Source organism: Anticarsia gemmatalis, chromosome 5 (genome assembly GCF_050436995.1).
Source record: "Anticarsia gemmatalis isolate Benzon Research Colony breed Stoneville strain chromosome 5, ilAntGemm2 primary, whole genome shotgun sequence".
In the NCBI taxonomy this organism is placed as follows: domain Eukaryota; kingdom Metazoa; phylum Arthropoda; class Insecta; order Lepidoptera; family Erebidae; genus Anticarsia; species Anticarsia gemmatalis.
In genome coordinates, this window is record NC_134749.1 from 3,347,381 (window position 1) to 3,372,386 (window position 25,006).

General features: G+C 34.8%; 2 protein-coding genes across 3 annotated transcripts; one reads left to right on the forward strand and one right to left on the reverse strand.

Moving 5' to 3' along the window:
* Window positions 1-644: 644 nt before the first annotated feature.
* LOC142972816 (uncharacterized) lies at window positions 645-13,661 on the reverse strand. Of its 2 annotated transcripts, none has more exons than XM_076114126.1 (6): window positions 13,392-13,661; window positions 12,572-12,747; window positions 10,074-10,224; window positions 8,591-8,722; window positions 4,841-5,003; window positions 645-3,216 (listed from the first exon to the last, which is right to left on the reverse strand). In XM_076114126.1, exons 1-6 carry the CDS (start codon window positions 13,628-13,630, stop codon window positions 1,558-1,560), a joined length of 2,520 nt encoding a protein of 839 aa, XP_075970241.1. In that variant the 5' UTR covers window positions 13,631-13,661; the 3' UTR covers window positions 645-1,557. The 2 variants fall into 2 exon arrangements, with proteins under 2 accessions (XP_075970241.1, XP_075970242.1); XM_076114127.1 differs by lacking the exon at window positions 13,392-13,661 and adding an exon at window positions 13,123-13,224.
* A 140-nt stretch (window positions 13,662-13,801) lies between these two features.
* Window positions 13,802-24,758, forward strand: LOC142972817 (uncharacterized). Its single transcript, XM_076114128.1, has 5 exons — window positions 13,802-14,033; window positions 17,559-17,671; window positions 21,615-21,778; window positions 23,039-23,225; window positions 23,800-24,758. Exons 1-5 carry the CDS (start codon window positions 13,998-14,000, stop codon window positions 23,951-23,953), a joined length of 654 nt encoding a protein of 217 aa, XP_075970243.1. The 5' UTR covers window positions 13,802-13,997; the 3' UTR covers window positions 23,954-24,758.
* Window positions 24,759-25,006: the final 248 nt, after the last annotated feature.

A 25,006-nucleotide genomic window follows, 5' to 3' on the forward strand; every position in this document is an offset into this window, starting at 1 on the left:
AGTGTATTTTACATTTAAGAACAATTAAGTACATTTTTCTTTTGTGTCTACCCCTATGGGAAAAGGCATGATTTTATGTATAATCTAAGTACATTTATTTAAGATTTGTATTGAGCCTGATTAGAATGAGAAAAGAGACTAAAGAAGGGAATTGTTATTGACCACCAATATGTAGGCATTCTCAATAACCTATTTTCAGTAGGGGTAGGTACAGCTTTTAAGGTTACTACAACTTACAACTTGACATTCAAATGAAACTTGCTGCCTAACAACTCCGTCTAGTATTTGATCTATTATAATTCCTTATTGAATATAGGTTATTAAAAATGGTTCTATGTGGTTTAATGGTCCTAGTGGTAAGAATCATAATATGGATTTCCGGAAAGGGACGATGATGTCGACTAAGCTGAAAGTTATTCAAACAACTATGATGGAGATGCAATACAGATGTAATAATTTAGTCTTAATTTTACCAAATATTATACTAAATCTGGCTGCAGACTTCATACCTTTTTGATAGATTCTTTCTGTCTCAATTTCATAAAGTAGACTTATGTCGTAGCATAATATTAGCTGTCTAGAAAATATATTTATATTTTGAAATTTACTGGATCTCAATGTTTATATGGAATAAAACGATCAAATATTATAAAGCATTTTATTTGTTATGTGGACTAGAAAACTTACAGCATTAATATTATTGCTTCTATTAATAACTAATGAATAAAATCTCATATAAAATTATTCAACATTTGTACAGATTAAGCATTATATAAGTACAACAACATTAAGGCACTGGTTTACTTATAATATAGATAGCACCAAACATTTACGTTTCTTACACAAAATACTAACAAACTTCATAAAAAAAATCATTTTATTTTTCTTTTTATGGCACTTACAACTGGCACACTGATTTTATGAACACTTTAATATATTAAAATGTTTATACAAATAAATACAATATATTATTATTCTATTTATCCTTCAATATTTTCTTTTAGGCAAGATTTTTTTGTATAAAATATTTTGATTGACAACTTTGTTGTAATTTCTTGAACTCAAGTATATTTGAACAATCTTTGGAAATTATGAAATAGTCTCTAACTTAACATAGAGAGCCACTTTCAATTCCACAGTCTTATTATTGCCAACATTATCTAATAATTGCATAAAATAAGACTGATTATTATTATTTTACTCCCCCTTACACCAAATCAACTTAACTTTCAAGCTTTCAGGCTGTAAGAGAATGAACCAAGTGAAAAGTCACCTGATTTTTATCACTGAATTAAGAGAAAATATATCAAAATGTTTCAACAATAAACATAAAACATCTGAGAAAATACACTTACACTCACTGTATATAAATAATACATACTCCTAACACAGCTATAGCAAATAAAATACATATAACGAAACAAAACACATAGTTATTCACGTAAAAATATTGCTTAAAATATCACGAAGGGCAGACTAATAGCGTAAGGATGGCAATGCAAGAAACTCAATGCTTTTGTACGTAGTTAAATGCAATGATTGGTAAAGCTACTAATATTAGCTCGTTGTTAGATCGAAGTTGTGCGTTTTCAACGCGTGAATGAGGTCGTTGTTGGAAAGGAATTGTTTGAGAGCGTCCAGTTTTTTAAAACATATCGTGACGCAGCAAGACTTGTCGTGATTACAACACTGATTCGACGGTATTTTGTCGCTGCATGACGGCTTTTGATCACAACTGAGTACCTTTGTGTCACAATCGGACGTTTTTTGAGGTGACTTTTTATCAGAACAACACGATTTATTAGTCGCGTCGCACGTTTTTTTGTCGTCACTAGATTGACCGCTATCAGTAGACGGTTTGGGTCCACAGCAACAAACTAAACTTTGCACGACGGCTGACGTCTGAACGTCATCATCACACATTGATGTGTAAATGCCTAAATCTTCTAAGTTAGATGTGTGATGTCGTTTATGATAATGTAAGAATGTGTTATGGTTAGTATCGGTCGCTTGTCCACACCCAGAAACACATTTCATGGCCGCATGATCACATTTACAATCAACACATGAACATTTATCTTCACTACAACCGGTTTTAGTGGCTTCTGGTTGATGTTCGCTACAATTCCTGCACTCTCCGACCCCAGGATCGCAGTTACAATGTGAACAGGAGCAAATCCCAGCGTCGGCCGTCAATTGTTCTAGAGCATTTCTTTTAGCCATCTTTTTACCGAAGATATTCTCAGTTCTCACAACATACATATCAGAAGGAGGTTCATTATCAAACAATAAAGTGTCCTCTAAATCCAAATCAGTATTGAATAGAACTGAATTAGCAGGATTTATTTCGATGTTCTGTTGCACTTTGGAAGGTGGTGGAGTATTCAAGGATCTTTCCTCTTCAGGTCCTAGGAATATACTGTAATCGGTATCGAGTTTCGGTGTATCGAGATTTGAAACTATTTCACTATCGTTGAACACTTTGTCACCGACATCGAGGACGTTTGGAGTATCTAAATCGAAGGAATCGTGTGTGATGAGATTTGCTGTAGGGGCGACTTCGGTATTCAAGTCTATATAGCTTTGCATGTGTGTGGGAACGAAAGTAGCAAGAGTGAATATACTCTCAGGCGTTTTTTCTTCTATACAAACAGGTGTTTCTGATATCGATGCCGCTAAAGCACTAACATCAACCCACGGCGCTTGGTCTTCGATGACATTAGCAAGAGCTAGTTGCATCGCTTTCGATCTTATTTCTAACTTAGGTCCGACATCCATTGGAGGGGCTTCTAAAGGCACAGTTGCTTGTAGTTCAGTGACATCTACCCACGAATCTGGAGTGATTTTCTTATCATTCTTATCAACGGCGAACGGTGAGAGGGTTAAACTAGCTAGATCATAGTCCACAGCGAGGTCAGTACTTTCAATGTTTTTAGTATTGTTAGAGTTATCGGGGAAGTTAAATAATTCTGTTATGTCCACAGTGTTAACTTTAGTGATGTCTTCAAGGCTTCCGTCGGTAGAATTGGACTCTGTAGTAATTCTGCCGAAGGATTCGAGCAGACTGTCCCAGTTCATGAAGTCTTCAGTGACCTTTGCCGTTTGTACCGGCTGTGGTGGTGGTAGCACTTGTGGTTGCGTTGGTATTGCTTGTGGAAGTGGTTGTGCTTGCGCTGGTTCCGTTATTTCTTTTACTATGACAGGCTCGGATTCAACCTGTAAACAAAATGTATAGTTGTTAAGTTTACTTGTAGAATATTGGTTCAATGATCTTACATTCAAATATCGTTACTACTAATCAAATGTGCTAATTTAAAAAGAGCTAGCCGTGAGTTTGTTGCTGTTTCTTCATACGAGCAACCACTTTTTACTATGTGGGAAATACATTATATTCTGACTATTTCAAACACTTTGAACGAAATTTACAAAATTAAGGATATTTTGAATTTGAATTTATCACAAAAAGATATTTAGCTTTACGTCTAATGGCATCATTTTGATACTTCACTATTCATCCTAGAGAAATAAATAATGTTGGTATGGTCGTGTTCATTTCTGTCCCTTTTCATAAGTACATTCTAGTTATTTCTATAATACAAATACACCCACTACATGAACAGTCACCTTAATTTCTACACTGACTCATATCTAGAATAAACAACTGATTCACTGGTGTTTTTTCATTCATATATCACGAATAACAAGTCTATTCAACGATGAAAAGTAAGCAGAAACTACATTGTTTGTGTTACAACAATATTAATTGCATGTGAAAATGACATTATAATCTTCAGAAAATTTTGAAAAGTTTCGTGAGACTTTATTTTACTTTGATTTATCTGTCCGTCGAGATATCCTACTAATATATAAATGCGAAAGTTTGTGAGTAAACGTACGGATGTTTGTTACTCTTTCACGCAAATACTACTGAAGCTATTACGATGAAAATTGGTATGGAGGTGGCTGAAGACTCTACGACTAACTCTAGACACGTCATAGCTTTTTATCCCGGAGTTCTCGAGAGATCGGGATTTACACGGGAAGGGTTTCCACAAGGACGAAGTCGCTCTAGTTATCTATATGAATAAAAATGAATCATCAAAACGTATGTTTTATTTTTTAATGTGTACGTATTAGTCAGGAGGACAAGGTTTCTAAGTTGCTATGGGATCGAAATTCCCATGATAATAATGTTATTAATGGCATAAATACTACTACGTACCCGGACGAAGTCGGGCCTAGCCGCTAGTGGAAAAATATATTATAAAGAACTTACATTTGGATGGAAGCCAGAATACACTTTGCTAATTACAAATGTCAGTGGTTTGCGTAAAATTTTAAAATCTCTACTTCCTCATGCAGTTTTCAGCGCATGTGAAATGAGCGTTATAAATTGCCACTCGCTCATGTTGTCAACAACGAATTAAACAAAGATTTCACTCGTAAATCGCTTTAAGCTCACGGCTTCCATTGCAATGTTAAGTATTTAAAACATTCGTGCTATTTGTTTTGTAAAGTGCATTCATAGATAAATTCTGTTGTTTTAAACTACGTTGTTATTTTGTATGGAGTATTGACTTTGCAACTAAATAAACTTTTATTCCGGATATTTTTCTACACGGTCGATATCATAGTCTCATCTGGTATGAAATACTTTACTATGGTGACGGGGTTTCTAGCGCAATGGTTAAGATAATCGCTATACCGTTACCAATGCGCCTCCGATTACAGGTTCTTAATATTATGTATGAAAAATGTATCAAAACGACTCGGATTCGAACCTAAGACCTCAGACAAATACTTAATTGGGGTTATTTTTTAAAGTTGCTCAGAACTTTACCTGATGTTTCATAGCATGCGCCTTAAGACTGGTGATGGTAGAGAATAATCTGCCGCAACCAGGCGCGGTGCACGCATGCGGTCTGGCACCTGAGTGTGTCCGACCATGAGCCTTCAGGTGATGGGACGCTGTGAACGATTTACCACAGCCTTCCGTTCGACATCTGTAAAAGAAAATATTATTATTGTTTGTGTATTTAAGAAATAGTTGTTAATTAAGTTACTATTGGCAAAGATAATTTTACGTGCGAATAATGTGAAAATAAATATTTTGCGAATCTATCTGTAACTGTATCTAGCTGTTTATTTATATATAACTAGATAATTTATTGTTTCGAGTCTTTCGATTATTTGATGAGCCTTGAGAACTCAAAAATTTTGTTTGTATTGGCGCTGCAAAGTGGCTTTGACTTATGTCAAGAGTGATAGAGTAGTTATCTGAAACCTTACTAAGAAAATTTGGTATCCTGTAAGTAAATTGATTTGCGATTATGAGACAAACATTTGGCTACTAAAATAAAAGTTTATAAAAATATCACTGTCTAACTTTTCTAATGAAACAAGCGTGATATTACAATCAATCTAAATATACCACAGAATGCGTGTTATATATAAGTTTTTTATTTCCGTCGCTTGTATAATTCTCTCAACAATGTTCTATACTTATACGTGACACAATGAGCGTGTGAGTGGGCGTGAAGTAGACAAACATTCTTACAAGTATTTATTCTAACATATTCAATGATTATTTGTTGAACGTTGATAGAAATATACTATGTTATTAATGCACCGACGTAATTTTAAATATGTAGAGTAGGACCTTTATATTAACCGGTCTTAAACGCTAGATTAAAGGTTAGGATACCTGGCTGGCTTGGTTAACAACAGCCGCGCGGATCGATCTCTGAGGTTAAGCTATAGAGATTCGGAAGGCACGTAAAATTGTGGGTCTCGGCTATCATTTTCGAAGATATTAGACGGTCGTTAACAGTAGTCAGAAGCTTGAAAGTCTGGCAACTACTCTTACCGAAGAGTACCTATTGTGTTATAACCCAGGTAACTGGGTTGTGAAGGTCAGATAGGTGGTCGCTCTATGTAAAATGTACCTAGGTACTGATATTTTTTTCGGTGAGACTAGAAGCCGAGTCGAAGAAAGGATCGGCTGATATACTTCCTCAAAGATCGGAAATACTCCACTTCGTCAAATAAGAATGTCTGTAGAATATGGCTAATACAAGACGTATTATCGTCCATGCCCGATTGACGCAATACCTACTTATATTGCAATCATTCGAAATATGTTTCGGTTTCCTTGTAATTTGTGTCCGTTATTTGTATGTTTGTAAAGATTTCCGTGACAGAGTGGTTACGAAGTCCTAACATATAAGTTATAATAGTACATACTATTGTATAAAAAGCCTTCTACGATGATTAATAGAACCTTGAATCTTTACTCTATAATTTTATCAAATATGTTTAACCAAAACAAGACACCGGCATGGAAAACACGTGTACGATATATATTTTGGCACACCGCCAGAACACTTTCTACCTACTATTTGGCAAGTAATCTACTAAAGAAATTGGAAACCCACTAACGTTTCTCTTCCATACATCTTGTCACTCAATGTATGAAACATTTGAACGCAATTTGCGGGTGCGTGACGGGCGCGTGAAGGGACGGGAGAACTGCGTGTCTACTGTCTAATCACTTGTATTCATATTAAAGACTAGTTTTTGCCTGCGACTTCGTCTACGTTGTGTAAGTACTTAGTGAGTGACTTAGTACAGGTACAACATTCATACGTACATCCATCCCCTCTCCCAACCCTTCCTTCATGTATTGCGATAAGAAGTAACCTATATTCTCTCTCAATGAAATTTCATTGAAATTGATTTTGTAGTTTAGACTTGAAAACCTAACAGACGGATTACGACACAGACTTTTTTTAACTTATAATAGTAGGTATACAGTTTTAAGTTATACATAAAACTTAATATCCCTCATATTAAGTTGGGCCAGCAGGGATAACACACTGAAATCGTGTGCGGGTCTGCCGCACACAGTGTGGTGGCGTCCATAAGAATACAAGTAATTAGTAGAGATGTCACGAATATTCGGCAACTATTCGTTATTCGGCCTATTCGGCCACTTTTTTTGCTATTCGGTATTCGGCCGAATAATAGGTACTATTCGGCCGAATACCGAATACCAAACCATGTAAAAAAGACAAGCATATTACTCAAAATTATGTATTTATTTCCAAAATTACAACACTTTAGTAATGAAAATTAACCAATGGTAAGTTATGATGAATAAAAACAAGCTTTTCAGCATTTCTTGGTAGCAAACGATTACGCTTTTCATCGTAAATGATACCAGCCTCAGAAAATAACCTTTCACTATACACGCTACTTCCAGGAGAAGAAAGATACACTTTAGCAAATTTCGAAAGGTTTGGGTATTGTTTTTCGTTTGCGAACCACCAATTGTAAGGGTCGGCCTTCTTAGCTCCTAGCAAGCTAGCCTCTTAGCAAAATAGTAATTAAGTTTTATTTTATGTATCATTTTTACACTGACAAAGCGTTCCGTGACGTGATTTACTCGCAATTGAAACAATACTCGCCTACGATGTGTTGTGTTTATTTGCACCCCGCTCCACCCCTCGTCGCCTGCCGCGCCTACGCAACGAGGAAAGCAGGTTGCGACTTGTCTTAATCCAGCTAACGCGCCTCCGACAAGCATGAATTTCGTGCCGAATATTCGTCGGCCGAATATTCGGCGCTTCGGCCGACCGCATTGCCGAATATTCGGTATTCGGTATTCGGCCAATTCACTATTCGTGGCAACTCTAGTAATTAGACCCGCCGTACTTCTGTCTCAAATTGCGCCCGGCACCCGTGTACCGTGTGAATCGCTGTTATGACAAGTTGTTATCTCATAGAGATAATGATGTAGATGATGGCTATTTTCTGACGTGATTATGTTATCGACGTGACTTGAAGTTTTTGCTTCGTCTTACTAAATATAGACAGAGGCTAAATGATTATAACAGGTAAAATGGTGTTCATCAAAATGTTGCGAGGTCTTTCCTTGTTCAATAGGTATTGCACAATATTTGATTTGCCTGCTTCACAGTTTTGTATTGGTAATAGTTTAGGATAAACTTTACATTTTAAATATAAAGAAGATAAAATTGACTAATGGGCTTTTTGAATACCAATCTTAATAAGTACATAGTTTTGCCAACCACTATATTTTTTACCTTTTTATACTCCCAAACCGCAATGGGCCAGCTCAGTGGACTCAATGCCTAACCCATCCCTCATTACGGGAGGATACAATAGACCAGCAGTGGGACATTAACGGGTTAAATTTATTTTATACAACAGGTTATATCATAAGCAATATCTCAAAATCGAAATATGCCGTTAATCTCGCACACACTCGAGCGAATCAGATGAATTTTTTAGTGAGCTTGCGTCGTAATAAGATTGATATTGGTAATATTTACAATTGAATGCTATAGGAAGCGCTGTTATAGACAAACCCTTTTATTCTTATATTATTTTCATAACTTCATATATATTTACGGCTTATAAAGTGTTTTGTTTCTTTCACTCGTTAGCGAAATGAAAAAGAGAAAACATATTATTGTAGTTTTTTAACTAAAATAGGTTTATAGAGTGTTTATGAATAAGAGGGAAAATATAAAAATATACGGTGTAGTCGGTGGTAGCTAATACTTACTTATATGGCCTCTCTTGTGTATGAGTACGTATGTGTTTCTTGAGATCACTGAGCGTTGTGAAGAACTTGGTGCATCCATCAGCATTGCAGTTGAACGTGTCGCCGCTATGTAGCCTTTGGTGTGCTCGTAACCTGAGGAGAAATAAATATCAATCTATTTAATGCATTATATTCGAAATTACGATACTCATAAAAAACCGGTGCCCGATGAATAGCAATAGGCTCGCCCCCTATGACATGAGACAAACATTGTTAATTGACGTGAGTATTTCATACACCTTTGCCTGAACCTTTGTGTATAACGGGCGTGATATATTTATTATGCACGTGACACCTTTCACAAAAGTCATGCATTTGTTTACTAAATGCGAAAGTTTGTGAGAATATATGGATGTTTGTTACTCGTTCACGCAAATACTACTGAACCGATTACGATAAAATTTAATATATATAGGTGTCTGAAGACCCAGAATAACACATAGGCTACTTTTTATCCCGGAGTTCCCGAAGGATCGGGATTTACAGGGGAAGGGTTTCCACGCGGACGAAGTCGTGGGCGGCCTTTAGTTTTCTATAATTCCACCCCTTCAACAAATATTACAACAACTGGTTAAACATGAACATAATCCTAAACGAAAACACCGTTGCCCGTATTACACTAAAAAATACAGGCAATGTGCCAAAGCATATAAATTACGTACACTCTGAGTCATGCAGTTTGTTTGAAATTTAATAATTTATAGGTACGTCAGTCAGAAATATGGATTGACTTAGTGTTTGCGATTCGTAATATTCGGTAATAAACATTTCAGTGTTTTCTCGTTGCATAATGCTTCTATTTTCGATGTACATTTTTGAACGGATTTTTGTTTGTTTTACACGTGTACTGTGTAGCCTTGGCTTATAGTAGCTAAGATCAAGGCGTTCTACAAGTAGTATTATACACATATAGATAACATAAATATTATATAAATATATAGATTTTTTTCAAGACGATATAATTAATTGGCCAATTACGAAGCATTTTAAAACACTTTTTTGCCTATGCCTTGTGAATATCAATGAGAAAACTTAGAAAAGACTTCCTCAAGTATTTAAAACACTGAACTTTCTTATAATTTATTTTCCACTGAAGAGGAAAAAAATCTTCTTATTCGTCGTCTTATGCGACATCTACAATATTAACAAGTTTTTTAGTATCAAAAATACAGGTGGAAACGACCACTATTTCTACTTTTCAGTACATCAATAATACACAGGAAACTATTGCTTTTTTACGACTGAAAAAGATGTAAAAATTTCATTTTCCAGGTATAATTTCCTTATATTTATTACAAGCACTACTTTGATCTTTGAAATCTTAGTTGCTGTTTTTTTTTGTTACTTGCAATACACTAATATAGTGTTACCAGTGTGACATTTTTTTTACTCTGTCACAAAAACATGTCACTGTCGCCAATGTTGCCATGGTTAAAAAACTAACCTGTATAATGTGTTAAAAGCTTTCCTGCACCCTCCTATGCTGCACGCAAACGGTTTTGCCTTCGTGTGAGCTCGAATGTGAATTTTCAGACTATATGACGTAAGAAATGCTTTTTCACATGACTGCATCGGACATTTGAACCTGTATTCACCTGAAACCAACAAAAAAGGATTTAAATTATTTTTGGAAAAAAACAATCGGTCTTTTAGTAAATTACTTAAGGATAGTGTTAAGTATATTATGTTAATTCATTCTCACAAACATTGTGTATTAAGTTTTAGAAGAAGTTTAGGACATCACCAAAAAATGATTAAATCACAAGATCTTCCTTTGAACTATAATAAATGTCTTCCTCCTGTAAGGGCAGTAAGATCTTAACTCGGCCAAGCAACAGTTGGGAACCGGGATCGGATTTGAACGCGTATTCCGACACAAGGAGAAACCGAAAAACTACAATGCGGTCACCAATCTGGAATGTCGGCGCCAAGATTGTTTACTGGATAACGCGGACTTGAAGTTTTTGGTGAACAATTTAAATTTTTCATGAAAGTTATTCTTTTAAAAACAAACCTAGTTAGAATCTTGTCAGAAGAACAGGCACGTAGTATTATAATAGCCTAGCGGCCCACACCGGCTTCGTTATAGTTGAAACAATTAAAAAAAAACCTTTTTCACATAGATCTTTTTCTTGAATCAACCTATTTATTAAAAAGGAACCGCATCAAAATCCGTTGCGTAGATTCAAAGATCTAAGCATACATACAGACATAGAAACAGACGCGGGAAGCGACTGTGCTTTATATTATGTAGTGATTTCTCACATAATAGGAAATTAATAAATAACTAGATACTATTCATAATATAAGAGTATGTAAAAGGTCATTGATGTGTATTAAGATACTTCCACAATGCAGTGTTGTGCTAACACATTACAAATGAAAGTGCAAGCCTATGTAATATTAGTCAGCTGTGGTCAGAAAACAAAATACATTATTGTGGGTTATGGATACAATTACACAGATTTTTGTATGTTTGTTCAATTGAGTAAAATATTGTTAATATACTTTTCAGCCTTTCGCTTTGCATTTTGGTTATCTAATATAAAGTAGGTACATGGAGATTAATGTGATATAGTATTGCTTTTAATTTCATTATGAATTAAAAACATTTTTGGACAAATCATATTATCATCTATAATTTCCATATTATGCAGTAGTACTATGTTAGCCAGACAACTGATAAACATACTTATATATTTCCAAATACTTAGATCAATAAATTTACATGCAATCTCTGACCAGATACTCATGCTCATCACAAAAATATTTGATCTGGACAGGATTCAGACCATTGCTGAAACAGTAAGCTTGTGACTACAGCTTAAGTTAAATGTGACAGTATGGCAACTTTTAAGTGAAAATTAATCATTGCAATATAATAGTGTGCCATATTATAAATTATTATTATTTCCAATTTGGCTTGAATCATGGGAAATACACAATATTTGTGCAGTCAGAAAATATGATTTATTTATGTGACTAATAACAGTAAAAACGAATGTATCATAAATGAAATCAGTCACTTATTCATTCAAAACCACTTCTTCCATAAACCAACTTTTCAGAAATCTTTTTTGGGATTCAAAGAGTCAGAAAGTCTTAGTAAAAGGGGTACCGATCACTTAGACAGTTATAATTTAAACCGATTATGTATTTCTGTTGCCATTATAACAACACTAGAAAAGCAAAATTAAATAATTATTTAAAGGAGCTCCTATACAATGAATTTTCTGCCAAATGGTCTTTAGTTTTTGAAATTATTTTTTTCTTCTTTGCTGTAGAAGTTTTATACAAGTTAATCAATGGATATTTTTAAACTAAACATCATCTTAGCAGGCTGTAAATAGTGACATAGCAAATAAAAATAACACAATGATAAGTAAAAAAAAATGTAAATAAGAAAATGTTTGCCTCTTATCTCCAAGATAGTAGTCAAAAGATTATGGTGAGCTTCCCATAAAGATAAGGAGATCAATCTTTTCAAAACATTTTTTTTATTAATAACAAAAAGATATAGAATGATAACATGACACAAGTAATAACTTTTTTTCTGATTTTTTTTTATTCAGCCTGTAGTGTCATACAGAATGTTATAATTTTTTTTTATTCATAGACTACTGAAGGTTTTAACTAAGCCTAGAGTACTTTTGATCCCCTGTCTTATACTTTTAACTCTTCATTAACTTAGTAAGAAAAGAAAGCAAGAAAGTAAAAAGCATTGTATGAATATAGATGTCTTCTGTTTTTTTGTATTCCCATGCATACCATAGCAATATAAAATAAAAAGTGTAGAAATTCATGCAATGTCCAGTAAAATATTAAAGTGTAGGAAAAAAAAACTATCAGTCAGTATTGTCATATACATATGGTGAGTAAGCTGAGGGTGGTTTAAGCAGGGTGGTGCAGGCTGTTTCTACATGTGTGGTTCAAAGGTCTCACCCTTGTGTGTTTTCATGTGTGTGCGCAGGTTGCCAACCGTGCTGTATGTGCGTTCACACCCTTCATATTCACATTTGTACCTCGCACCGGTGTCCTCCTGCTTCCTCTTGTTCTTGTCCATGTTGCCCTTTGTTTCAACATTCGACTTTGGCATATCTGATTCTGTGTCATGGTGACTGAAAAAAAAAGTTATTTCTCTATTAAATGCTAGAAAAATAAAGTTTATCTTTGATGGATTTGTTAATATAAATTCAAATTCTTTAGCCATGTTGAACAGTCATTCTCTTTGCATAATTTGTGTAGGTGTTGTGACTTTGTTTTTCTTTTGTTTCATAACAAAAGTTGTTGCTAATAACATTCTAATTTCAACAAAAAAATAACAAATTAGTCTTAGTGTTAGTAATATTTTGTACTATGTTCTTTAGTTAAATAAACTTTTAGGTAATATTTGATAGTCAAATTCAATACGTAGGTTAGTATAATACTTAGATGAAACTTGTGACTTGAAGTTAAGTACTCAAGTACTGGTTAATTAATGTTGATTGACAAACCTCTCACTCGCCTTTCAATAATGTACTCATTGGGATCACAAAATTAGGATATTCGCATCACATCGTGATGGTAATGTACCAAAATAGAATGCCCAAAAACGATACATCCAGCAAAAGACCACTTATATGATATTACCATAAGTGCGAGTGAGATAGAATAATATTGACAAACAGCTGATTGGATATCAAAAGCACAGAAGATAGGCACGCAATAACTGTATTGTGATAATAAACAACAATAAATTTATAGTAGCCACTTCAAAACTTACGATGAATATCCTGTGTTTTCTATAGTTTTGCCCTTGGAATTTATTTCGCTTTCCGACGTCACAGCGCTTTTTGGTGCTCTTGTATCAAAATCACACACTTGAAAATTATCCTCGTCTAAGAAAGGTCCTAATTTCTTATCTGTTAAAATGTTAATTGAAAATTGTTCAGTTGTAATTGATGTGAAAGAGTTTTGTGTTTGGGTATCAAATTGGCCGCTGTCACCGAGCCATGCGGCCATGTTTTAGAATAGTGTTGTACTTGTTCCTTGTCAGATTAAATGTCACATGCCGGCTAAAACCGTAAGGCGAAACGGTAAACAGTTCGTCATATACCCGGCAGATGGCGTTAATATCAAACATTGTTGGAGAGAGCTACCGCTATGGAAGGTAAAGTAGGCGCTTATGCCCGCTCTGAGGACTCCCGGCGGAACTCCCGTTATAATGAACACCACTTGTTGTCTGCGCGGGCAGTGCGTCGACCGCACGCCCTTCCACTCACGCGAATGTATCATCTTCACATTCGGACGATAATTCGCGTATAAAAGTGTGTCGCACTATTAAATTATAATTATTTTTAGTTAAATAAATACAGTTTAATTTATAAAAATGTGTTCAAGAAGTTTAAGTATTTACATTAATTTGGTAAGTAAATATAACTTAATACTGTAGTTTTTAAAATATTCTAATAAAAGTCAAAGGATAAATAATATATTATTACATTTAGCAAGAAATGGCTAATCGGTGAGCTTTACTGTACTGCAGCTTTGAGCTGTTATTTAGATGTAAGCAGTTTTTTATTGATGATATAGGTATTAAATATTTAATATATAATAGGATATATAATAGGATTATATATTCCATTTTCAGACAATACCGCGTATCCTACAACTAAGTACAATTATTTTTTATTTTAAAGTAAATAGTAAGTACTTATAAACAATTAAGTTTATAATCAATGATCGCTCGAAAAACTGTATATTTTCGAAATCTGCAAGTTATATCTATATAATAAGTACCTACCAATATTTAATAACAAAAAAATATAAGATGTGTGATTTTCACATAAAAATACACATGATCAAGAGTATTTCTAAATCTCTAGCAGTAAACAGAATAAAGCTTACGTCGAGCCAATAACTCCAACATAAGTCATTTACTACTTGGTTGACTGACTCATTGCTTATGCATTTGGAGCGAACAAGCCGTTCAGGAGATAGGTAAAAAAGTATAAAACAGTGGGTGAAGTTTATCTTTATTTTACTGTTACCCACGGCACCCATTCGCCGTCTAGGCGCATTAACGTATCATTAGTTGAAGGTTGCTGACCGACATTATGTTCTATATCTAAGCGACACAGTGATTTTACGCAAAAGGAAGTCGCACGGCTTTGAAGTGTGTCTAAACGAATATCATAAGCCGCAAGCCTCGTTCAAGCACATTACTTTACATTATCTCGATATAGCATGCAGGGTTGTGCTTCAAGCAAGATTTTATTATAATACGCTTGGTAATAGCCGCTTCGTTTATCAAAATAACGTTATAGTGTTAGATAAACGGTCCTTCAATTACTCAAATGTCGCAAGTAATAGCGTAAGATGAAGGTGGTATTAACAGAGAGATAAATGATGATCAGAAATATTTTGTGATCGCTTAGGCCTTAGAAATACAAGCTTAAGAGACAATTAAATCTTCGTACTTCTGGTTTAAAATACCTAAAATAAATTGCTTCTTATCAGGCGCAATTATTGCATTTGGTATATAGTATATTTAGTTTTTGATAACAAACAGTTTTGTGTATAGCTTAACATTAATTTTAAAATTAATTTTTAACTGTTGTAGTTATTTACCTCTGGAAAAACTCTAAGTTTTTGCACATATCAACAGGTGTATTCATAAACTGTAAAGCTGCTAAAAGTTGAACATTGCATTGTTATAAGTATCCTGGGTAACAAAGTTGATAATGGCGAATCAAAATAGTTCTTAAATTAGCCATCTACCTACGTCAAATTTGAAATTAGCAGTAACATACAGTAAGTTTTGTAACAGAAAATCTGCGGAATGCTAAAGACATGACTAATTTAGCTTACGATGTTTTAAGCGGATAAACTTACACATTCAAAACAAGCTTTTTAGTTCCGCTGACTATATTGTAGAAAGTGGCTTGTCTAGTCAATATTAAAACATGACTAACATTTGATAACTTGCCAAAGTAAATAGTGAAACTAATAAAACGTGTACGGTAAGGTTGTTTAAGCTTTCGGAATCTCTGTGTGACACTTATCCGAGTAAAATTTAATGTTTTACTACGATCATTACAACTCGGAAATCAAGCTTTGAAATGTCGTTCAAGAACGTGTTGTCCATTACAATAGGCCCCAGAGACCGATGAATACTTTCGCTACTTTTTCTTTATTCAAATTTCACTTTTGATCTATTCCTAGTGTCCATTGAGACTTTCAGTCATACATAACAATACCAATCCCCAATGACAAAATGTTGCGTCAAAGGAAACCTGATTAAAATTACAAATTATTATAAATCATTATTACGCAACTATGCATTCTAGGTAGGGAGATATTATACCTCTACTATTGGGATATATTAAATAACAAGATCAAATTAAAACCAAAATAATTTTGAGCTAACTATTTGCAACTATTTTTGAAAACTTAATAGTAATTATCAATCATAAATAGAATTTCACTTTGTACTTTAAAAATTCTTTAAGCATTCGCTAATGACAGTAAAATAAAACTAGACAATATTCCTACACTTGACACTTGCCTGCTAAACGAAGTAAGTTCAATGACATGTTATTCACACATGACCTAGAAATCTGACACTGACACTTTCTTCTTGAGGGTCTTTTCGATTCACCGCACATCACTACGTTACCCTTTCATTTCCAACGAAATGAAATTTACGCCGGATATGAATATTGCACTTGGTATTTCACGGTTAATAATATCGACAATCACGTCATTGTCTTTCATCGATATTAAATATATTTTATTTAAAAAGAAAATGTTATATGAATTCTGGATGCTAAAAACGTAATACGGAATACAAACCTGATAGTAAGCCAGTATGTTAAATCCACAGTTACTTACTTAAGTTTGTTTTACTAGTTCTCTAAACACGCATAGTTGATTGGTCACGTTCTTTACGGTTCGTTGTCTCATACAATACTTCGTGGTTGTTTCGTTTACGATATCTTCGTGTTGTGCAGTTCCTGCGCTAGGTGTCCAATAGATATAGACAAGAAAAAGGACTGGTTTTGTTTGTCAAAGATGGTCCGTGGCAGCGGGATCTGTGTCATTCGGCCACGGCACACATACCGCCCTGACGGCGACTCACGCGCCACCGATGAATTCGTGCGATCACCAATCATATTATTTATATATAGTTACCGACTTTTTAATCCATATAAAGATACTATTCAGCTTACAATATGTGTTATAATGATAATTCAATGAATAGTAGGTTTACAATTCTTTTGATAATTCAAATCGTGTGGTTAAAAAGGTAAAATTGTTTCATTTGATTTACCTAACCATTAAAGCAAAATACAGTCCTTAAAAAAACGAATACTAATTTTGTAAATTTTCTAATAAAAAAACACGATATTTAAAATTTTAAAATACGATATTATTTCAGAATAAGGCACACAGATAGGTTTATGTAATTACGTTAACAAAACAGGCCTTTAAAAAAAGAAAGGTATTCATTACTTAACGACATTTTTAATCACTATTTTTCTAGCGAATATGTGTCAGCTCTATAGCATTTTTTATTTCACAAATAAAGTCAAACTTAACATTGAAATGGATAAACCGGTGGACTCCGTACCGTATGCTGTAGCATAGCACAATAAATCACACGAGCAGTGGTGTACATACCAATCAGTAAATGCTATTATTTATTGCGAATGCCGCTGAATTTCACAGCATGCGTGTAAAGCATTTTTTAATTGTTGTGAGTAGGTAACTAACCCCCGGTTTCTGAGATATATTTAGCGGCAGTTTATCTATTCAATAGCGTTAAAACTCATACAAAAAAAAACGCTATTGAATAGATAAACTACCGCTACATGTACTCAAAAACCGGGGGTAAGAAAGGACTTTTAAATAAATATTTCCTAAAAATGTTTTACTATCTAAATTCCAGGCACTGGTAGCATGCTACGTTGTTGCAGACTGTGGACCACGATTGAAGTACACGTGGGGAGATGCATTACAAGGAACAGATTGTCCCGGCCCAGACGGGACACCATATCCTAGGTAAATATATTTTAAAATATAAAGTATCGGTTCTTTAGTTTCGGTTTTCAGGTGACATTATTTTCCTTTTGCGAGACGTCGTTTGTCAGATGTCATGTAAAATGTCAAATTATGGATTATCTATTTTCGCGCCATTTCGGACTTCGCGCCTTCTTCCATATTTAATTTAGTTTGAACTCTCGAAAAGTCAATAGAAATCGATAATACATAACACAGATACCTACTTAATAATAAAACATATAACATTTTTAATACCTTCAATAAAAATAGCATTTGTTGTCTATGAACTCCATTTACAAATACATTATAATAATGTGTGAAAATCTGTCTAGCTATCACGGTTCATGAGATACAAATATGAGACAGCGGGTACGGAACCCTTAAACGGGATAAGTAACTGTAGGCTATCAAATATCGCGTCGGAGTGTTAATACATGCCCGTTCTTCTATGTGCTCTCAAATACCATTTACTAAATTTAGAAAATACAATTTTTACCCTATAATACCTATCTTTCGTCCGTCATCAATATCCAGTAATTTGATTTTATGTTTAAGCTAATCTGTAAATCTGACTAATACCATATTCTCAAAACCCGGAGTTTGTAATTAGCACCGACTGTACTCACGACGGTTTTGTCCTTTGTACAAAATTACCAGACCATAACCAAAGCTTAAAAACTTTTCCAAAGGTACCTAATAATATCTTAATCAAGCAAAAATTATATTATGGTGCCTACTCTAAATACTACTCTATATACTTAATTCATCTAAACCACGGGCTATTAATCGCGAATAGTGCTATAATAAATCATTAGCTAGGCGAACCGGTTGAATTGATTGGGTAATGAGCGTTTCCTCTGGTTCGTGCTGTGTGTATGAGAAAGACGTCGGCTATGTTCGGCGCTGTCCGGCTAGCAATCGGGTAACTTCGGGCATTGACGCGCCCCGGCCAAAGCCATGTTGCCATTTCGTGCCCTCCCCAGTCAGTTCATACAGTGATACATTCAACGAGGCGTGTTTTTGTTTAGTCCGAGGTCTTGCGTTGGCTTTTTCTCAAAATAACCGGCGTATTTAAGAGGAAAGCTGTTTGGACATTTTCAAGTGTTATATGAGTGTGATTAGTTATTATGGATGTAGATAAAGACGAATTTTATCGGAGATTGAACGATGTGTTTTATAATAAGAAGGCGCCAAACTCGTTGTTATTATCGCGCGAGAAGTATTGCTCGCTCATAGAAAAAATCAAACACGCGAAGGTAACTACGAAAAAGACAACAGCGGATTATCGTCGCTTGAAAAAATACGAAGTGGTAGAAACTCCTGACGGAGAAAGACTCTTCGCTGCTCAGGTGCCGGGCGACAATAGGCGGCAAATGTTAGTATCGATGGACGAAATGTATGATATAATATCTGAGTACCATATCAAATTGAATCACGGTGGCCGAACTCGCATGATGCTGGAACTGAAACGTCACTACAGAAATATTACTGCGGAAAGTGTACTCGTATACTTATCTATGTGTACACCATGTAAAAAGAAATTAGTCAAACGTGGGAGATCTGAGTGGACATCGAGCAATGACATCGATGTTATAGACGAGACTTTTAACCCACCTTCTAGTAGTTTCTCGGAATGTTCAAGTTTTAAACTGGAAATAGAAAATGAAGACGCAACAACAAAAACTTCAAGTTTTAAATATCCAGAGCTTTATTCGCGTGGCCAAGTTGATGTATTGTGCGTTACCAATGAAATAAGCGACGAATATAAATATTTAATGGTCTATAGAAATTTTATTACAAAATATATACACTTGAAGCCGTTAAAAGTATTGAAAGTCGAGGAAGTAGTTGATGGTTTGCTAGATATTTTTTTGACTTTTGGTGCACCGAACATTTTGCAGTCCAAGAATGGATTAGACCTAATAAAGCCAATATGTAGACGAATATCGTCTTTGTGTCCCGAGATGAAGGTTCTCGCTTCGGATAGGATATTTACCAAGAATGATTTTAAAGACAAATCCAATGAGGACATTCTGAAGAAATTGAACGATTGGTTGGTTAAATCGCAAAATACCAAATGGCAGAAGGGAGTGAAATTCGTACAGTATGAACTGAATTCTACGTTTCACGAGGTTTTGTGTAGAACACCCGCGGAGATGGTATTTGGTCAGAGTGTAAAAAAAGGTATAGCTTCTATTATGACGAAAGCAATCTATGAGGATCTAATAACGGAACAAGATCTGATAACGGTTCTAGAAAACAGAGAAAAATCGGATCCCATCGCTCCAAAACAGTTGCAGTTAGAAGAGTCATTAATGTTACCATGTAATTTTATTAAAATGGAAACTGAAATGGTCGATGAGAACGAAGAAGTAATTGATGATGACGAAATAAATCTTTAAGTTGTTATATTGTACTAAATGTTTTATTCGAATCATTAACCCCATCTACTAGCTAGAAACACATAGATCACATAACATTTAAAACAGCAAAGTTCATTGCGCTTATGTATAAATTATACCTATACCTACTAATTATGTAAAAGTGTAGGTATCGATTTAATTTTTAACTGTTTTTAACACAAATCACGTAGAGAAGTTGAAACTGGTTTTTAAAAACAATAATTAGGTCATAATAACGGGTATTTAAATATTCTAAAACGGATATGAATACCAAAAAGTACCTACTGTGATCACAATATTGCCGACCCAAGATCTTAGATAAACAATTATTGTTTGAAACCGAGTATAATATTGAAAATGAGAACGCAATCAGCTTTTTGCAATATCAAAACCTATGTAGGTAAAGTACTGCACAGTTCCGTTAATATTAATGCGTTTGTGTCGTGAGAATTTTCCCACTGAAGCTCATCTTTGTTCCATAGCAAATTATTACGGGGTACCACACATTTTCCGCATTTACTGTAATTGCAGAATAATGATTATTACGACTCTTCATTACTGCGCGTAACGGAACGTGACAGGCGTACTAATTTAATTTTGCGACATCTAGCCGTGTGTAACGAAAACTTTCGTCTTTATAGTTTTGAAAGTTAATTATAGATGTCGTTAATTTCTCATTTCTTGGCAGTTGAAAATCAACGTTGCTGGTATAAAGTAGGTAGGTATATCTTTCTACAACTGTAAATTATTACGGGAAAGTGATTAAAATTATTATAATAAAGTGATACATAATTGCTTTATTAGTTTGACCTTTTGTAGATATAATTACTGAGGCAACTTAATAGTTAATTACTTAGTTATTTGCCAGTCATAAATAAGAGTAATCATTGAAGCTTGATTAGCGAATCATATAAGCTCTTACATTTGGATTAACCTACACATGAGAGAAGTTAACATACTTAATTGAGAGACACTGATTTTGCAACAACCAGTTAGCTGCTCGGCGATGAGCCGATTCCCATAAGAATTGTATCTAAGTACACCTTCCTACCGTTGTGTTTACTCGAAGTAAATGTCGACACTATTAACACTAGGGTGTTGGTAAGACTAATATGGCTCATTGCTCCACTTAAATATATCTTATAGATGAAGTGACAGTAATAGGTAGAAAAAATCTGTCAAATTCTTTTTCAGAAACCATGCTGTAGATAACTAACTAACTGCACGATTGTCGCAGCGGTTAACGTGGTCACTTCACCGCTATAATCGTAGCGCCGTGTGTGGTGGGTTCGAACCCACTCAGGACAAACATTTGTGTGATCAGCAAAAATATTAATCTATCTACATAAGTATTTATTTAAACGTATATAAGTGATCAGTTGTCTGGTCTGTCTGTCTGTCATAGTACATCAAGCACTGCTTAGTTTGGAATCAGATGACCGTGTGAAAGTTGTCCAAAGATATTTAATTATTATTTAGATAGTAGGTAGTTAAACCTCTGTAGTTGTCATATACCTAACGTTACATCTTCTATTTTCCAGACATTTAGTAAACAGAGCATTAAAGTCTGGACCATGGGGGACTTCTTCAAGGCAAGGTAGAGGCGTCCGCACCGTGGACCCTGCTATCATGAGGAGAGCGCTACTTGACGCCCACGCCGGGTATTCCGAAGGCACAAGAGTCACTGAAGGAGGCAACAGAACTGGTAAGATATTGAAAAATTGATAACCTAATACACGCGCCAAATAACTTTCTGTGTCTGAATATAGCAGTAAGCCATTGCGTTGGGAAAATACAAACAAAAGACGTATGACAGGGTTTTTGGGTTTACCTAATGTGCTGCGCACCGGATAACTTTATGTGTCTGAATATAGCAGTAAGCCGGTGCGTTGGAAAAAAAATAAAAAAAGACGACAGGGTTTCTGATGAAGTGATGACGAAACGAATGAACTTTATCATTGTTAAGTTAAGATTCCATCACCCATACGTTAATTAATTCTGTAGAAAATCAATATAATGAAAATATTTTAAATTAAAAAGAGCAAGCCGCGAGCTTCTTGCCGTTTTTTCTCACGAGCAACAGCTTTTACGAATCAGTCGTAGATACAAAAAATACTATGACGATATCAAATTTTTGTTAAAGTTTATGAAATAAAGCATATTAGGTATTATGTGCGTTGTCCAATGATGTATATTTGTAAGGATAATTACTTATAAGGCAATTTATTTAATCATTAAAAATGGAAACTGCCGTTTGGTGGCATGGGCACGTACATACCTGTAAAACTGCATGAACGGGATCTATAAATAGGTTCGTAATTACAGCAGCTACTATATTTAAAGTATTCGGTGTATGTACAGGAAGATGTTAGCATTAAAACAGGTGAATCTCGTTTTATACTCGTACTTTGATTATCTCTTAGAGACATTGCTACGGAAATAACCGGCGTAAGATAAAATCTTTACACGTTCCTAATTATCCGCACCTGTTGGATGTCTTTTGAGTTTGTTTTTGCTTTTGAATAAAAATGTATAAGTTACGCTGGAGTTACCAGCTGATGTTACTTCAAGACAGTCGCTTTTTTTTTTAAACCCATTACTGTCCTACTGCTGGGCAACAGTCTCCTCCCAATCCCAAACGAGGGAGAGGTTAGGCCGTGAGTCCGCCAAGTTGGCGTAGTGCGGGATGTCAGTACTTACCATTTTTTTTTATTAGGCGCCTAAGCTATAAATAATTTTTGAAAGTTTTCTCAGTGTCTTTAATACCAACCCGACCATTTTATTAGATAAGTAGTTTCAAACCAAAACCTTAGCATCCGTCCCACGCATTTTGGATTACTAAACATCATGCATCGTTTCAACGCTGTATGTGTACGTCATTATCCTTCATTCATCTGATCATCATCACAAATACATTGAAAATTGCATTCATTTTCTTTTCTAATAAACTCTTCACAATTTATAGGCCGCGCCTCTAACCTGCCAGGCTTAGCGCCGGCGTCAAGCAGCACCTGCGGCGGCACCCGTCTATGTAAGACGAGATACAACACCACAGCACCCATGTACGGAGTATCTCTCACTTCAGGGCAGCCCGTCACTATCGTGCAAAAGTTCCCCGATCTACTTCAGCAAGTCGTGTTTGAAGTTTGCGAGTGAGTAGCTAACGCCATCTATTAGACGTTGACGTAAACTTTGACGAGTAGAAATTCATAATAAGGTTTAAAATAATAGCAAGCGTTTTTCCTGCTTTACTACTTGAACTATTAAAAACGTATACATATGTTTTTATAATTTTAATTGTTTGGTGAAACGGCGTGATTGACGTTTTGAATGCGGGTGCAGTGTGAGGCGTTTTTATCACCCGCATCGTTTTATCAAAATATCAATATTAGCTGTTTAGTTTTGCCGGGTTCATTATTCGGATTCATTGCATAACTATTTATTTATATCGTTAAATAAAAACTTAGTTAGCTTATGGAAACATTTTAAAAAATGACTGGTTTGTAAAACAATTGAACCTACTAAGAAGGCAGTGACATCTAGCGATTGAGAGTAATATTTTGCAAACAATGATTTTCTTAAAATTCAGCCTTAGTCTTAACCTAGAAGCTTTAAATGTCGACTTTATTTTTCACTCATTCACTTGCATTTCTTATATTTTGATTCAAGATTCTCTTTGACTTATTTGTATAAGCCTTATGTTTATTCCTATGTTTTCTGTTCCAGGTCCAGCGAATGTTCAGTAGTAAGAGGCACTTGCTCACAGACGTACGTGCCGTACTTATTCTTGGTGCTTCCTCTAGGTCCAGTGACCCTCACAGGGCAAGACTACGTGCTGGTAGAGTCTGGGTGCGTTTGTAGACCAGACCCACCTTCATAGACCATATTTAGACCTGTATCGTTATAAAATCATGTAATAGTAAGTCAAATTCCGTCCTTAACACAATTTGTGATATTCAACTGCGAATATTTATGTGGATAGTTTTGTTAAAGGGATCAATTTTAATTTAAATGGCGTCAGATTCTTCTGTTACACTATGAGCTTCCATTTTGTAGCGTTTGTTGCTAATGCAATCTTAGAACTTGAGGTGTTTCAAGGAAATGTAAAGTAGCTACATAATTAAAAGCAGCATTATTAACTTGAAGACCTAAATGGAAAACTAAGAAGGTAATGGTAAAATCAGTGAATACTCTTTTGTGAAAGAATTGATTTATCAAAATGGCTGCTTTGCCATCGTGTAGAAACTTCGCATAAAACTTTTCCTAATATTTTCCTAGATAAACACGTAAGAAATGCATTTATTTTGGATTATTTATACAATTAAGCAAACGTATTTTTGTATTATTTTTAGCACTGGAAAGACTTATCACAACTATTGGTTACTAGGGTGCATTTATTCGACTGTAAAATCGCCTTAAAATTAATGAAAAAAGTAATTTTTTGGCCATTTTGCATTTATGGTTTAACTTAACTTATTAAACAGACTGAGTTAGTGTTTTTTTGTTAATTTATAATAGATATTTATATTTATTCTGTGTACTGTTTGGCGGGAATATTTATCGATTTATGAGAGAAATAATAATTGTGAAAAATTTATTTTACTATATTATTATGACGAATCGCTCATGTTACGTTAAGTTACGAACAACGAATGTATCAAAGATTTAATAAATTTTAATCTATGCTTTGGACTTTTATTTTGAACCAATTATGTAGGTACATAATGAATTTTAGCCCGATTTTATTAACCCTAGGCTCTGGGTAAGGGCCCCCTGTCGAACGAGGGAGAGATTAGGCCTTGAGTCCACTACGCTAGCAAGGTGCGGGGTGGGCATATTTTGTGCCATATTTATTTTTATTTCTCTTTGTATTTTTTAAGTCTAACAGTCTAACCAGTGTCAAAGTTTTAGGCAGCCCGTAGGCTCGACTGTG